The sequence below is a fragment of the Xenopus tropicalis genome, chromosome 4 (assembly GCF_000004195.4).
Source record: "Xenopus tropicalis strain Nigerian chromosome 4, UCB_Xtro_10.0, whole genome shotgun sequence".
NCBI lineage: Eukaryota > Metazoa > Chordata > Amphibia > Anura > Pipidae > Xenopus > Xenopus tropicalis.
In genome coordinates this window covers 131489085-131506596 of record NC_030680.2, presented here as the reverse complement: position 1 = coordinate 131506596, position 17512 = coordinate 131489085, and the positions used below count along the sequence as shown (strand labels likewise).

Below are 17512 nucleotides of genomic sequence, written 5' to 3'. Positions count from 1 at the left end.
CAAATACAGCCAAAAACATTGCCTTTACAAGAATGTTGTATGGAATATGTGATTCTGTCTATGAAACAGTAACATCATTTCTGTTCTTCATAATTTATAGAGGCCGCACTTGCTTTTATAGGTTGTACATGAGATTTCATCCCTCACACATATCTTTATAGTGCTCACTATATCATATTTTGGGCAGGACCTTCCTTGCAGCTTTTAGTGGTCTAAAATAATATGAATGAAATATGAATGTTCATCGTATACAGCCATTTAGAATATGTTGCCACTTTATGAAAACATTAACAATTTTCTTTTGTTTTGCTTTACATGTTTTAGAATAGTCTTTTGGCTGACAAGATTTTTATAGATGGTCAGTTGTAATATGTTTGTTTTTAAGTGCCCAACGCACAGAACAATGTTCAACCACAATCGGCCTCCATTATCCTTTATGATAGTAGCAGTTATATGATAACACAGCAATTATTGGCTAGTCCTCAACTGAAAACCCAGTATTGTGCTTAGCAAGCTCCATTTATAATTCTTTCTGCTAATTTGCAAAGGGAGGGTGAAATGGAGGTGGGCGGAGGGTGAATTTTGAGCACTTTGGTATCACATATTTGGTTTAAAAGAAAACACCGAACCTAGTGCCATAGCTCTTATGTAGCTCTAAGAGCTCTAGAAATATATCCATTCATTTTGCTATCTTTTCATTTAAACTGAATTTTTCATTCCCTTTTTATTTACAAATTGTAATGAGCACCTGTTGCTCTGCTTGCCTTGAAATGCATTCTTCAATAAAACATGACTCCACTCCTAGTATATGCACTTTGTTCTGCTCCTGTACTTGATTCATTTGGAGAGTGCCTTAAATCAGGCCTTGCCTGTTTGTATGTATCAATGTTTATAGAAGAGAATATAGATGAGTAATGTTACTTGTACACAATGAGCTATGTTTTATACAATGCTTTATACTTTATTTGAGGGAAAAATCCATCATAATGTAACATAAACTCCCCTTTGTATAACAGACTTTATTCAATGCAATTTATCGATCGAAACGTGGCCAGTTTGTACTAATACAACTAGATTCATTGATTGGTCACTTTTATAGCTGTCCATTTGCTTTATGTTTTTATTGCATTTTAAGAGTGGAACAGCATTTGTTTTATTAAGAAATGACTATAAACATTTTACTTAACAAGCTTTGTTTCATTAGCTTCAGAAATTGTCTGTGAAATTGAAAAAAATGAGAAGATACGATCACTTTTGGAAGCAAATCAAGAAGAAAGTGTAAGTGCATGTTTATAAGAGATTTTATATGGTTCTTTCTTTGGTGCTGCTTTGGAAACATCCTTAAAGGAGAACTAAACCCAAAAAATGAATATGGCATATTTTATATACTGAACTAATGCACCAGCCTAAAATTTCAGTATATCTGTAGTAGTAGTGATCCAATACAATTGCCACAGGAGCTCCCTATCTTGGATTCGGTTAGAAGTGTCAGTGACACTGCACATGTTCAGTGGGCTTTGGGCGGCTGTTGGGAAGCTAAGCTTAGGGGTTGTCACAAATTTTAAAGCAGAAAATTAGGTTAAAAGGTCATATAATCTAATGCTATAGGGCTGGTAATAACATTCTGATGCTAATTTCACCGGTTTCACAGCATGTGAACCTGAATAAATAACTAATCAGCCTTATATGGTGACATTTTTATTCTAATTGTGAGTTTGTTTCTAAGCTCAGGTAAGTGAGTATGTGCAGGGATTCAGCAGAAAAGAAGATGGAGGGCTACTGGGGCATCTTTGGGGGCACAGATCTTCCCTGCTAAAAGGCTTCCCTTTCCTTGGGCTGGTACAGAAGCACACAACACATTGTACAACATTTCTAGCCTACTTCTTTAATTAAGCTTTAGTTCTTCTTTAAGTGTTCTGAAAGCCATGGCCATGAACTCTAGGTTTGCACGGCTGGCAGCTAAATATGATATACATAATGATGTAATAGTCCCACGAAGTACAGCACTCAACAGGTCTCAACAGGTTAGTTTACAAACCCAACATTTTGGTCACAAGAATATTACTTGGTGCCATTTTTCACACATATGGCGGAGCGGCTTAATTCACTGTTTGTATGTTCCCTTGAGGAAGGTCACAGTCATTGACTGAAACGTCAGGTTTGTAGATTAAATTAAAAAAAATATATATATATTTTTGCTTGCATAAGACCTGTTGAGTGGAGTGCTATACTTTGTGGGACTATAGTGAATTTTTTAAAAGATGCTCAAGTCAAATGTCTGGTACAGAGCCCAAATTATAAACCAGTGCAATATAAGTGCAATATAATAAAATGTGGTGGCTATTTGTTTATTGAATAGATTTAGAATAATTCAAATACCTGCAGCTGAGTGCTTTTTTTCTCCTTTTTTTCTTTTGCAGGGTATGACGTTTAAAAAGGAACAAACTGAAGAAGAAATAGATGAGATACACAAACAATACAGTGAGTAATGTCATATTTGGGTGTCCTATTGGCATTTCATCTAATGCAGTACTGGTCTGGTGAATTAAGGTGCAGTAATTAATTTGCTGTTGCACTGAAATATCTACTTTATACGTGACTTATAACCTTTAATGGGCCAGATTTTCACTGAAAATAATTATCTCATGGTTTATCAAGTGGAAACTTATGGACAAGATTCAATTAAAGGAGAAACAGCTTTTCTTCTAATTGAGTTCTAGTTGTTTTCTCATAGACTTCAATTGAGTTTTCATGTGATAAATCAGGAGATAAGTTTTTCTGTCCATCAATTTTCATGTGATAAACATTTTTATCACTGAATTGAATCTGGCCCAGTATATTTTTTACCATCAAGATATTTTCTTATGTCACAGTCAGAAGAGCCACTGCCAATTTAGTTGTTTCTTTTGAGCTTATTTGAACAGTGTATTATGTTTTAGTTCTTCTCATGTTCCACATATAAGTCTTAGGAAAGCAAATTCTGTGCACCATAATATAATTAATAATTGAAGTATTACTTACTTATTTATGTATATACAATATGTCTGTATATCATTATTTATATAGTACTATATGCCCTTTTAGATATTAATAGATATCAATATTGAGGTATCCAATCAGAAGACAGTATGTATCACTTTTATTTAAGGTACAGTTTATAAACTCAGTCTCTTTTATGCAATCACTAGAATTTTCTGGTGAAGTTAAATCAAACAAAAGTATATTTGCTCTTAATTTAACTAAGGATATTGTGACAGTGGCTTGTTTATACATTGTAGATTCATATGGCCATTTCTAAGTGCCAGTTCTATTTATTCTTCATCTCAACTAAGCTATGCCATATCTTAAACTATGTTTGTAAAGTTTTATTATAACTTAAAGATAATTGGACAGGCTGTTATATAATAAATGTGTCTTAAGTATTAAACAGCAGCATCAAGATGTTCTAGCTATGATGTTAGCTGAAATAATAATCTTTTAATGGCTGTTTGCACATCTGCTACATCTGCTACTTGTATGCATCTTTTAATATTAATACATATGGCCTGAACACTCCCACATTTCATAATGACCAATGAAAATTAAACTTTTAATGATACTGTTGTCCAACTGTCTTGTAACCTATTATTAGAGGTATGGCATCCATTATGCTGAAACCCATTATTCAGAACATTGAGGGCCATAAAAAATTGGTCGGCTATTGAAACTATGCTGCAAATGTAGGGATGCCAGGCTTCTGATGCCACAAAATGTCAAGCACGGGAAGAGACTTTATCAGGATGCATGCATCCTTTATTCCTGTAATATATAACTGTGGCAGTGTTCATCTACAGCTATAGGACCTATTACCCAGAATGTTCGGGGCCTGGGTTTTTTTTCAGATTAGGGATTTTTCTGTATTTTGGATCTTCATATCCTAAGTGGCAAATTTATTGTGCTGTATAATAAACAGCGTCAGTGTAAAAATGGCTTAATTTTTTTTACATGTTTTTTTTTCTCCTGCCGAAACATACATAAAATAAGGCGTAAAATCTGGCACTCAGGCGGAGAACTTCTCCATTTATTTTACACAGCTATTTACACCATTTTTTCGGTGAATTTCATTTTACACATCAATATAAATAGGCCCCTATGTGTAGGAGAAGCTCATAAACATTAAATAAACCCAATGTTTGATTAATTGCATCTTAGTTGAGATCAAGTATGCGGTACTCTTTATTATCACAGAGAAAAAGGAAATCATTTTTAAAAATGTGAATTATTTGATAAAAATTGTGCCTATGGAAGATGGCATTCCTGTAATTCAGAACTTTCTGGATAACAGAATTGGCTTTTTTATTATCCCTATACCGTATCATAATCCATAAAAGAAGAAATTACAGGTGTGGGTACTGTTACACAGACTCCTTGGGACCTGGTGTTTTCCCAGATAAAGTACTTTTTCTGTGATTTAGAGGAAAGGCCTGAAACCACCCCTGCCTCCTAATCACATTAATGGGGAATGCATGACAGTGACTGGTTGTGGTTCCATTCAGAGGAGATCTTTCTTTCAGGCAAGGGTCTGTGAAAGAGATCATCTTCCCTAAGAAGGATGATTATACCAGTGAAGCTAAGGTTGACATGTTTCTTCCAGCAGGTATACAATCAGGGTTTTAAGGCAGAAGCTGCATTCTTACCTTTACAACAACTAGAAAGTTGCAGCTAGAATTTACACTAGTGTTTTTATCTATATCTGAGTGACAGATCTCTATTCATAGCTGCCTGTGACTAGCCAAGTGATGGAGTGCTCCCCCATCTTCCATATTACCATAGAATAGTTAAACATTTACTAGAAGCTTTACTGCACTCCTGGTCACTATGGAAGGTTAAGAAGCATTTATTGTAGTTAGTTGAAATCCAATTCTGTTTATCGCTTTAATGTTGCAAAGTGATTTATAGTGTGGTTCCTTGTGCTCTTTGGAATGTATTAAAGCAGAACATCCAGTCAATTATTATTTTTCCCTTCAAACTGTTCACTGATTTAATTAAGCCATCCCATCAGTAGAATGAATACATAGTATCTGCTTTGGTACATTATTCTGTTTTGTAATAAACCTCCAGGTACTGCTCATGTTTTATACATAGGACTGAAGGAGAAAAACCATAAGCATTTATTTATTCTCTAAATAGATCCACTTATATGCAGATGATATATTAATTCTTATGGGAGAGGAGAGAACTGTGCAGACTCTGGCCCTGGGAATGAAGGATTTTTCTGAGAGAGGAAGTCAGATACCTTATGGCTGTATTTACATAGACCTTTCTGATAAAGCTTATCTGCAGGTAATAAATTATTTACCCCTTTACCCCCTGACAATTTAGCATTAATGTTGCGATGTTTGGGCACCATTCAAAATTTTCAGTCCTGCCGATTGACAAGGCAACCAATATCCAAAACTTTTACCAATATCCGTTGCCTAATCTCCCACCATACATGTACCAATTATCATAGCAAACGTTGTTTCATACAATATCAGTGTGTTTGGCCACCTCATGACTCTAACGTATGTACCTCTAGACAGTTAGCAGACTGGAGGAACAAGTGACCATTGGGGTGCGATCACCCTGGGGGCCCCATACAGCAGAATATACATGGCAGCCCTGTCTCTGCTTCTGCTGTCACTATTTCTTTAGCCCCCAACACTGCCCCCTGCCATATTTGGCCATATGTTTTTCTGCAGCCCTCCAGTATTGCCTTCTTGCCTGTACCCAGGTAAGTGACGCACACTTTTTACACACAGTTTCCCCCTTTTTTTTTTTACTGTTAAGTGTTTTATTGAGTTTTATTCATACTGCATATTTTATTGCCTTTTCAGTCAAACATTGTGTGTGTAAAACTTTGGTCACATTGTGCAACAAGTGGATGTGGGATTCTGGCTACTGATTTAACTATGAAGTCATTTTTGTTATTGCTTTGAAGTACTTTAAAATACTTAAAGTTCTATGGCTTGTCCATTTAACACATTGTCTGTATTTACACATTTTGAATTTGTCAGTTTATTTACTTTCCAAAACTGTATGTTTTTTGGACTCAGATTACTACTAGGGGTAGGGGTTATATCTGTATAAACCCACTGTATTTGGTAATGGTGCAACCAAAATAACAGTCAGCACAAAATAACAACCCAGTAGGGCATTTCATTAAAATGATGAAAATGTGGTATTTTATACCTTTAATTTCTTTTAACTGATCATCTGTTATCCCCTGCTGGTATATGGTACAGGAGATTCACCCTACAGTTCAGCAGGGGGTACGCTAACCATTTAGCAGTTTGGTGTAGACTACGGCCCCAGTATTGAGTACGTTGCAGACAACACTGATTCCCAATGCTGCTTACTATAGCAATTACATTTCCAAATAACTTTTAAAGCACTAATAATTTTTAATAAATTCACATTGGAAAGTTGTTGGAATTATGTTTTCTTTTATTAGGCAAAAACTTTTTTCAGGGTTGACACTTGGGAATCAGTGTCACTAACTCATACTATGCTAATTAAAAATAATGCTTTATTCTTTTTGCATGATGGCACGTGGAAAACTGAGCAGCACTTTCACCAAGAGTTCTCAATATGACCCTTAAGCTAACTACATTATTAAGCATCTTTTGTAACCTTAAAGTTAAAGACACTGAGGCTCACTTTATCAGCTTTCTCAGAGAATGTTGCTAAATGGATGATTCATCCCCCTAGTTATATAGGTCTTGGTGCAAGGGGCAGGCTTTAACCCTGAATGTTTCATTCAGTCGGTTAGTATAGGCCAACCGCCAATATGACGCTGACAAGAGGACGAAAAAAACAGCCTATGAGTGGGAGGAGCAAGCGTAGCCTAGTGGTCAAGGCACCCGCCTTAAGCCAGCCAGCCAGTAGTTCTAATCCCCCCATAGCTAGAAATATGCCTCACCACAGGTTACGCCCTTGTGACCCCTGGACAGAAGTCACTTAACCTCCCTATGTCCCGGTGACCGCTTGGCCCAGAAATGGGCCGCTGCGGTTGTCGTTATGGCTTTTTCAATGGCTACATTTCCCCACAGATCCTCTTTTTTGCACTTTCAAGGGCAGCTCACGATTTATTATACAGGTATGGGACCTGTTATCCAGAATGCTCGGAACCTGGAGTTTTCCGGATAAGGGGTCTTTCTGTAATTTGGGTCTCCATATCTTAAGTCAACTAAAAATAATTTAAACATTAATGAAACCCAATAGGATTATTTTGCCTCAAATATGGATTAATGATATCTTAGTTGGGATCAAGTACAAACTCACTGTTTTATTGCTACAGTGAAAAAGGAAATTATTTAAAAAAAATTTGAATTATTTGCTTATAATGGAGTCTATGGGAGATAGCCTTCCCGTAATTTGGAACTTTCTGGATAACGGGTTTCTGGATAATGGATCCCACACCTGTACCAGCTATCAAATTGGCCACCATAAGCATGCCTGCTTGACCCTGTCACGGCGAGTGGAATTGTGCTGTCTATGGCAGCTGAAAGCAACTGTCATGGGAAAAAAATAAGTTTCTTATCACTGGCAGTAAGAAGCCAAATGTGAAGCCGAACTGGGCCACTGTTAAATACATTTATTCCCATTCATTCTTAATAGTGCAGTGCAGCCCTGGGCATTGCAGGGTTAAACAGAGAGCAGTTAAATATATTTCCATGTAGAGGCAGCTTGCATCTCCTTAACTTTTCCCTAATTATTTTGTTTATGCTGTTTAGAGCTGCTTTTATTCATTTGTTTATTATTAGCCCATTTATAATTGAGTTGTAACATTATTTTTTAAGAGACAGTTATGTTAATTTAGAGCCTAAATTAGAATGTCATTAATAAGGTTTTGCTTAATGGCTTCATTGATGGCCTGAATTTCTGATGTTCTAGCAGAACAGAATTTCATACTCTTTTCAGATTGCAGCATTCACACTCTCATTATGTACTGATGGCATATGTTTTTTTTAAATGTGGCCATTTTAGCACCAGTAAATTGCCTGGGGCAGACAGCCATATTAAAGGTCTGTAGAATTCCCCTGCAATGATTCCTTGTGGCTGTGATTATGCTACAGCCAGGTGGGTGGTGGTCATTTGAGACACAGCAGACATTGTTACCCTCATTGGTTGCATGAAAGTACAGGTATGGTACCTGTTATCCAAAAAGTTCTGAATTATGGAAAGGACATCTCCCATAGATTCCATTTTAAAGGAAATAATTCACATTTTTAAAAAATATTTCCTTTTTTCTCTGCAATAATAAAACATTACCTGTACTTGATCCTTAATAAGATATAATTAATCCTTATTGGAGGCAAAACAAACCTATTAGCTTTATTTAATGTTTAAATTATTTTTTTAGCAGACTTTCCTTAATTTGGATCTCTATACCTTATCTGCAAAACACCAGGTCCCGAACATTTTGGATAACAGGTCCCATACCTGTATTAATTCCAGTTTGATGATGAGTGGGTCAGATGGTGCTCTACTACTTTCTTTTTTCTCTTTAACATTAACTCTTTGGGCTCTAGACACATCTTCAGGATATGCCACTTGATGAGCTATAGCTCTTTTGCCTTTGTACAGTTTGGAATGGCTAAAAAGTAACCTTGTATGAAAGGAAAGCATTCAAAGACATCTCATTAGATTGCAAGCTCTTGTGAGCAGTGCCTTCTGATCCTATTTATTTTTTATGTAAACCTTGTTTGTTAAATTATTGTAAAGCGCTGTGTAACTTGCTGGAGCTATAGAAATAAACAAAGCTGAAATAGGACATAACTTGTGTTGTATCTTTCATGTATCCATTAAGGCTTTGCTTATGTGTGAACCCTCTGGGTAAGTGTTGCATGGGGGAATGCTAGGATAGCATGTAAAATCATTTCCTAATCTCTCTTAATGTCTTGCTGAGCAACTTCTTAACAGTAATGATTTTATAATGGTAGCATTATTACTTTATGTCCCTACTGAATGTAGTTTCCCAGTTTGCTGTGCTGCTTAAGTCTGTGGTACTTCCAGAAGAAATAAATCACTAAAGAGCCACAATTTTGCTGTCCACCAAGGCACTATAAATTACAGCTGTTAATATGTAATAATATTTGGACTGCTTCAGAAGGCAAAGTATTATCTTATGCAGCATTTTACAAGCACTCATATCAGTAAAACACATAAATAAATCAGAAATGAGTTCCTCTGGTAACATTGTACATATTATTTAATTAAATGATTTGTTTAAAGAGAAATTGTTTCCTAGAATGAGTTTGTCAGTCTCTGTCGAAGCACAGGAAGCATTCAAGGACTCTCTTTTTCCAGATACATCTGTTTGTATTAAAACTCCTGATCACCCCAAATAAGTCTTCCTGTACTGAGAGATTTAAAAAGCAGGATCGTAAACCTTTGAGGCCACATACACACACATATATATCTATAACTGGTATTGTTTGAGCCACCTGTAGGTTCACCCAGTCTTCTGTTTTTTGCTTTTAACCTAGTCAGCAGGAATTAACTCAGCACTTTTCACATACTAATTATGGCTATTACTTGCCATGAAAATTGGGATATAAAGTATTTGAATAAGGGATAATAAAATCATAATATGCATTGTTTATTAGTAGGGTTACATTTATTTTGCTTCAAACAGTAAACAATAAAAGCTTATTTTGAAGAGTCTGCAAGCCATTCTACTTAGTATATGGATATGAGACCCATTATGCAGAATCCTCAAGCTCCTAAGGCTTACTGGATAAGGGATCTTTCAGAATTCAGAACCTGGAGGAAATATGGGACTTTCTTCCAATTAAGAAAAGAGGGGAGAGAGACCACAAACCATTCCTAAATCTTTTATAATCAAAACTTTTTCTATATCTGGGAGTGGGTTGTGCCATCACCTGTGTCTTGGTGTTTGTAGTGTTGTGAAATCTGGGATGTTGGATAAAAGGTCCCATACCTGCATAAAAATAGAGCAGTTGGCGATTCATTACTGACACTGGCCTTTTTTAGAGTTGAATTTAGAGGCTGAATTTATATAGGATGAAAGACAGGGTACAAAGTGCAAAATAAGCCCCCTGTGGATTGCACTTTGCACCTTGTATTTCATGTCATAAATAGCCCCTCATTAGTTTCAGTAGTGAAACATAAAATCAAAGTATTAACACATTCAGAGTCTTCCATTGTTTAATATCGCACAGCTAAGACGACAGCTGAGAGATACAAGTTCATCTCCTCTCCTGCTCTTTCATCTTAAATTGTTTAAAGAGGAAGCCATTCACATAATGATTATGGAGAAATTATGATATAAATGTACTTGAAGGAATGTTGCTAAGGGGAAAGGTTATTTCACTTCCACATGTGGAAACCAATAATAGTTTTAAAACAGAAATGAGTCAGCGCTTAACTACAGTATAAAAAAAGGGCAAAATCTATATAGCAGTTAATATACCCAAACATTTAACAGAATCAGGTTCACTCTTAGATCTTCATATTCTTTTTATTGTGGTATCTGTACAAGAGAGTACCCCACCTCAAGACATGAATAATAAGAGACAATGCTTATATTTTTGGATATTTATTTATGGAAAAATATAATGAAATATTAAAAACCATTCAACTGTACAACCTGTTTCTGAAGCAAAAAGCGAAATCTATTAGTGAATCAGTGAATGCTTCCACGGCCAATCTGCTAACGGTAGCGTTCCGGCTGTTCTAATGGTGTGTGAGTCATAAGATTGCCTAATACGGGTCACTGGTGCTGGAAAATATACGTAAAGGTTGAACATGACGGACACTTGTCTTTTTTTCAGCTCATTTAAAGTACATTTGGCTGACTGTTAAAGTTACATTTTTATAAACTGTAACAATGTACCACTAAGCAGGTTGTAGGCCTGAATAAAAGACTGAACAATTTTAGTTAAGGGGCAAAGGCAAAGCGTTCTTTCCATTGTGTCCACTAAACTGCACTTAAAAGCTTTAAACATTATGTATAAAGTATGCCTAGGTATAGCAATTTACATTTTTAGTTGAAAGATTCAGCAATTTATTATATACATTATTTGTTAATGTTTCCTGTTTGTTATCACTCTTTGCACCAAACTGCTGTAGTACAGTATGCACAGTTTATAAACCATGGCAATGCTTTTCAGGAACAAAGCACAAAAATGAGTTCCAGCAGCTTGTTGATCAGGTGAAGGGCCGATGGAAGAGGTTGAGCAAAACAAAAGTGAAAATGGAGCCTGAAGATGGGCCGAGCAGTGCTGGTAAGTTTAAATATAACAATGAATACACAGAAAGCCAGTATTATAGCAGATATACTTTTTATTTTTTGACATGTGATTGGCAGTACAGAACAGGGTTCGGATGAACACACAAAAGATTGTTATAAATAAATTGCATTACTTACATATATTATATGATAAGAACCAAAATCAGTCTAACGTACATATGGCACACACTTGGACACTCACCATCTCCTCCATTGTTCCATGGGCTACTCTGCACCCTTGTATATTAATACTTCTCTGTTTTTTACATTCATTTTTTTTCTTTCATTCATTCATTCTTCCTTTCCCTTTTTTCCTGCCTCCTTTTTTTTCTCTTCTTGCCGGTTTCTATCCTGTCCTTAGATTTCTTCACTTCCCTTTTGTTATATGTACTCTTGTACTCTTTTCCTTTCTTTGGCTTTATGTCCTTACATGATTAATTTCTATTGATCATAATGTATTGACCTATATGTGCACTGTTGATTACTTCAATAGACTGGGTCTATTGAATAATACAATAAGTTCATTACTTGTGTCAGCTAATGATATCTGCTTTTAACATGGAATACAAATAAGAGAGTGTGTAAGTATAAGAATTTTATTTATTAGAGATATCATTCATCAAGTACCTATAAGTACATGTCATTGGAAAATATATGGTGGCAAAGTGTCAGGGATGTATTTACCATATAGGCACCTAAAGGCTCATGACTAGGGGACTGGAGTCTATATGATAAATAAAAAACAATATTGCATAAGACTCAGAGAGAAATATAAGTGGGTTAAAGATACGTCTATGGAATACTTAAGTCCAACACTTTATAATTTCCAAACTGGGCACAACCGCAGCCAACCCTCTGACCCCGTATGAAAAAATCCTGAGCTCTCCATTCCCCTACAGAGGTTTAATCTCTCATCTTTATAAACTGATGGTAACCCTACCTGAAGACCCCTTCCCCAAACATAGCTACATGCGGTACTGGGAGAAGGTCTTTGGGGAAGAAATCACTGACTCATCTTGGACAAAAATTTGGGACAATGCCAATCGCATAGTCACCTGCACACAGCAAAAAGAAAGTGTCTATAAGGTAATAATGAGATGGTACATGACACCAGATAGGCTATCAAAAATATACCCTAACAGCTCCCCATACTGCTGGAGGGGATGTACAACCAGAGGTACCTTAAGCCACATACTATGGCAATGCCCTTGGGTAACAAACTACTGGAAAGAGGTGAGCAATCTCATCTGCTCGCTACTTGCAATACCACTCAACATTAAACTACCACACCTCCTACTGGGACAAGCCATATTGTGACTTAAAGGCCCAGTTCAGAAATTAATAAACCATATCGCAGCAGCGGCACGACTAGCACTCACTTCCAAATGGAAGTCACAGACAATCCCCAGCATATCTGAGGTCATAACAAGAGTGGAAAATAATAAACAATTTGAAACCAGTTTACATAACAAACAATGCACAATCAAATGCCAATGTATGGTCACCATGGGAAGCCTATTTTGCAATGAACCCCCAGGAGAGCCCAGAAAACTCCACAAATACCATAAATGATGGAAGTTAAAAACTATACCTTAGCAATAGATCACGCAGAGGTTGTAGAACTACAAAATATATTATGTAATAATGTCTGGATCTCATCACTCACTGTTCTATTGGTTCTGTATCTGTTCACACCATGTCTTTCTCATTCATATGCTAAAGAAAAATGTCAACTAATCAACTGTCAAGACATCTTGATGTGCAATGTTTATATGTACTGCATGATAACCCTTCATATAAAAAATTTGAGTTAAAAACAAAAAACAATATTGCAAAAAAAAAAAATTCTTCCTTATGGCTAAACACAGCTGCAGACCTGGGGTTGTGGGGATAACTGGATATTTGTGGCTAAATATGGCTGTGGGCAGAAATCATGGGGCCCCTCACAACAAAATTTTCTGGGCCCCCCTCCCCGAGGGGCCCTTCCCCAATGGCTCCTCCCCCAATGGCCCTCCCATTAGTACAAAGGACACGCAGATGTGAGCACTAAAACATTAAATGAAACACATTTGGTCAAAGAGTTGAAAAAAATCATAATTATTTGCATATAATTTTGTCTATGGGATATGGCCTTACGTTATTGGGAACTTTCTGGATAACAGGTTCTTCTTGGGACCCAATATCTGGGAATGGCATACTGTTGGTTTTTAAAAATGATAGAATGCCCCGTCCATTCACTACAGTTCTTTTCTCTCATTGCAACTCAGTTTTATGCCTGGTGCACAGTAGGGCAGCCCTTTTCATCTGCTTTTAGATTATCTGCATTGCTGTTGTCCCTTCACGTTTGGTGATAGTAATGAACAGCCAAAGGGCACAATGGGCAGGCCAAGTTCATTTTATGTCCCTTACTGTATAGTGAATATCAAAGCAGAAGGCAACAATTCATTTATGTGTAGGGGATACTGCTGACCTTTCTGTAAAGCATAATAGGTCACTTGATTAGTAAAAAAGAAAAACAATTGACCCTGAAATAGCATTCTCTATATGTAAGCAAAGCAAAAACATTTGCCATTTGTAGTATGGACATTGTATCTTTTTTTCACTATATCTGGATTACCTCCAGTGGTTGACTATAAGTTTGAACAAACTCAGCACTCTGCTGTATAGTTTTCATTTCACTAATGGGTACCGGTCACTTGTAAAGACATTGCTTTTAGTACAGGTATGGAACCTCTTACCCAGAATGCTCGGCACCTTGGGTTTCCGTCTCCATACTTAAACTCTGTAAAGAAAACATTTAAACATTAAATGACCCCAATATAATTATTACAGAGAAAAGGGAAGTATGTTTGTAAATTTTAAATTATTTGATTAAAATGGAGAGTAAAATTATGTCACTCTGATCTATTCACGTGGAATTTGTAGATTGAGTCTCAATATACTTCAGACTGATGCTTTATCCCTATTCATATCTGTGAAGCTGCATGAAGTTTATGTTTGCATCCGACTCCATCTATAAATTGTGTTTTCATTGTATCTGATAAGAGAAACTATTGTTCTGTTTTAACCTGCTGTGCTTAGTGATAGTTTCCTTAGATCTGGGCTGGGATCAATATAGAACACTCACTGTTATTATGATCTCCACAGACAACTCCACTGGACTGACACGAGTAATTAATTTCTTGACAAGTTTATTCTAAAAACTGTAAAAAATCTACAATTATACATAGATCAATGCAGTCAGTGAGAGAATATTAATCAACCAGGGTTGATTAGGCAGGGGGTTAAAGGTCACAGCAGCTTCCTGAAGCTACAGGGAGAGGTGAAGGACAATATATATAGATATAACACACAATAAAAAATAAGTATTTAAACTGAGGTTGTGTGTAACATAACTATTATCATTCAAAAATAATGATGCATTATAGAAATCTTTGTTACCCAGAGCTGACCAGTTTTTCTTGTTTATAAAACGAGACAAAAAATAAAGTATATTTTTCTGCCCAGTGACTTATTAGTAGGGTAATGATTTCACAAGTAAGTACTATAAATGAGTGTTTTATTTTGGCTTTGATGTCCTCCATAGCCAAGGAACATGAAAATAAACTGGTTTTAGTAGCATGCCCGTATCTCAATCTATGAATTGCATAGAAAGGGAGTGGCTTCTATGTGTTCTGTTCAATCAAAGCTATAAAGTTCTGCCTTGCATGTGTATAGCATTTTTCCCTGAGGATTGACATGTTTTGGAGCTATAGTTAATTAAAGCAAGGTGTCTGATTTCTAGGAGTTGGTTTGTACAAAAGATACTAGTCTAGGGCTTATCAGCAGGGAAATATCAGCCCAAGGCTCTCTTCCAGTTGCCTGATCTGGTAAAGACGTACTTTAACTAATCTTTTTAACTTTTTATTAGTCATCTTCAGCTGCAGTGACATTTAAACATCTTCCTTTAATAACAGACTCCTTATTTGAAACAGCCTAAAAGCCCATAGTAGTGCCTAGCTGTACAGGTGATAATAAATTAAATGTCTAAAATGGTACAAATATTTAAGGTGTACTTTCATAAACATTTACATGTATTAAATGTTAAGCTAAAGGTAATTTAAGGAGGTAACTGGAGGTGTAAATTATTGGGTGTCTGTAATGTAGGGAATTTTCCTTTAGATAATGATTCACATTGGTGGAAGCCTTGTGACAGTGACTCTCACGCAACATGTGTAGGTAATATGTAATATGCAGCTGCTTTCTGCTATGGTGACTCTGTTCTGGGTGCCATTCTGCTGTCTGGTTTATGTCCACATGTTTATGACTTAGACATTGTACATTTGTATTTATCTAATTATATATATTTCAAAAAAATATATATTTATATTAATAATTAAAAATAATTAAAAAATAGAGATGGTTATAGAAGCAAATCATATGTGATCAAATGAAATGAAAAATAAAAAAGTATGCTTATCAGCATCAGCTAAGCTTTGATTTGTCGTTTACATAACTTAGTAAGTTAGGTTGAAAAAAGACACACGTCCGTTGAGCTCTTCTTATATATTACAGACGGATCTAGAGCTCACTTTCCCATAGTAAATCTCATATAAAATATTTAGCATATAGTCATTTTATAAGGTTATAGTTTCTAAACAAAATGAAATGAAGACTCTATAAAGCAATATAATATACAAATCCTTTCTTTTTAAAGATATGATTAATGCTGCCAGGAAATGTCTTTTTTTGCAGGCAGAAATATAATGTATAGTTAAACATTTATTGTATCTCCATGTCAAAAATCTTTATAAATATATATCACATTACCCTCAGAAGTGGCATTGCATACAAATTAATTAAAGAGATAAAGCATTTAAAATAACTTTTCTGTGGAGTTCTCTTGCAAGGGGATTTTTTTTTTATTTAGATCTCATCTGCAGTATATCTTGTGTGTTAATAGAAATTTTTAGTTGCTGCCTTAAGATTAAAGATGTTTTCAGTAAAAGTATTGTGACAACAGATATTACCATAGAGCGCAGCCTGTAATTTTAGCCCATCTCTAACCCATTCGAGGTAGACTACAGCTTTGGTATCATGCCTGTGGGTGGCAGCCATATATATTTTTTTTTTATTTCAACCTCTAAACAAATTAATTACTATCATTGGTCCTTACAGATCACCAGAATATGCTACTAAAAAGTATTTAACCCATCATCCCTACCCTAAAAATATTTTAGTTTATAGCTTTGCCATCCAGAATTTATACAACACATATAAAAAAGCACAAGATTTATTCCAGGTCTTGAAACCCACAGCAGCCATCAGATGCCACTAAGCTTCAAGCAGCAAACCAACAGGCACTACCTGCTGTGGGTCACTTGGCCTGTAGTTTGCACTTTTATTGAATTATTGTTTTCCAAATATGTCAGTGATGGCAGCTGGGAGGTTGGGGTAATTCCCTGCTCATCTGGTTCCTGTATTCAGCTGTGCAAATCTTTTAGCACATGCCTGTGAAAAATTAAACTGGATTTAGTCTCCATCTCAACTAATTCTCACCTTATAGGAGAAAAAGCTTAGCTGGTTTGACCACTGTACAATTCTTCCCTGCCAGTGTTGATCGTAACAAGTCCAGCAAGTTTATTAGGCAAATCTCATTGTCTGCTTGATGATTTGCTAGGATCCCTAAACTTATCTTCCCAACAGCTGCCCAGAACAAACTGAGCAAGTGCAGTGTTACTGACTGCGTCGGACTGGGCCGCCGGAGTACAGGGAAAAAACCCGGTGGGCCCCAGATACGATCCCCCCACCAGGGCGCTCCCGCGATTCTTTTCTCTCTCCCCCAACGCACCGCAGGTAAGTTTCTATTAGGAGCGCTCGGGGGAGGGGGTTGGAGGGTGTTGGGGGCCTCTGGGGGGGGTGACGGCAGGGCTATTGGGGGGGTGCAGGGCACCCTGAGGCAGAAGCCCTGGTGAGCCCTGCACCCCCCAGTCTAACCCTGGTCACTGATATTTCAGAATCCAAGATTGTGGGGGCTCCTGTGACAACAGCAAACACCCGGATGATTACTACTGTAGAGATGTTGAAACTTTAGGCTGCTACAGCACGTTCATTATATAAAAAATGGCATTTCTAGCTATATTCATTTTTAGGGTTTAGTTATTTTTAAGTTGTTAACATTAATAAAAGATATTACTACAAAGGCCTGTTCTATGGTAAAATCTGATGTGAAAAGTTCATCTTGCTATAACAACTTTA

The 17512-nt window shown here is 36.3% G+C and overlaps 1 protein-coding gene across 4 annotated transcripts in view; it reads left to right on the top strand.

Moving 5' to 3' along the window:
* rad18 (RAD18, E3 ubiquitin protein ligase) overlaps window positions 1–17512 on the top strand; it is a 114088-nt gene that overhangs the window by 45139 nt on the left and 51437 nt on the right. For 3 of the 4 annotated variants that reach the window (XM_004914132.4, XM_004914131.4, XM_031901159.1), the window contains exons 8-11: window positions 1205–1278; window positions 2421–2481; window positions 11157–11270; window positions 16961–17110. In XM_004914132.4, the coding sequence (XP_004914189.2) occupies window positions 1205–1278; window positions 2421–2481; window positions 11157–11270; window positions 16961–17110 (399 nt within the window). The remainder of the gene's footprint in view (window positions 1–1204; window positions 1279–2420; window positions 2482–11156; window positions 11271–16960; window positions 17111–17512) is intronic. The other variant, XM_002936252.5, reaches the window with a different exon arrangement.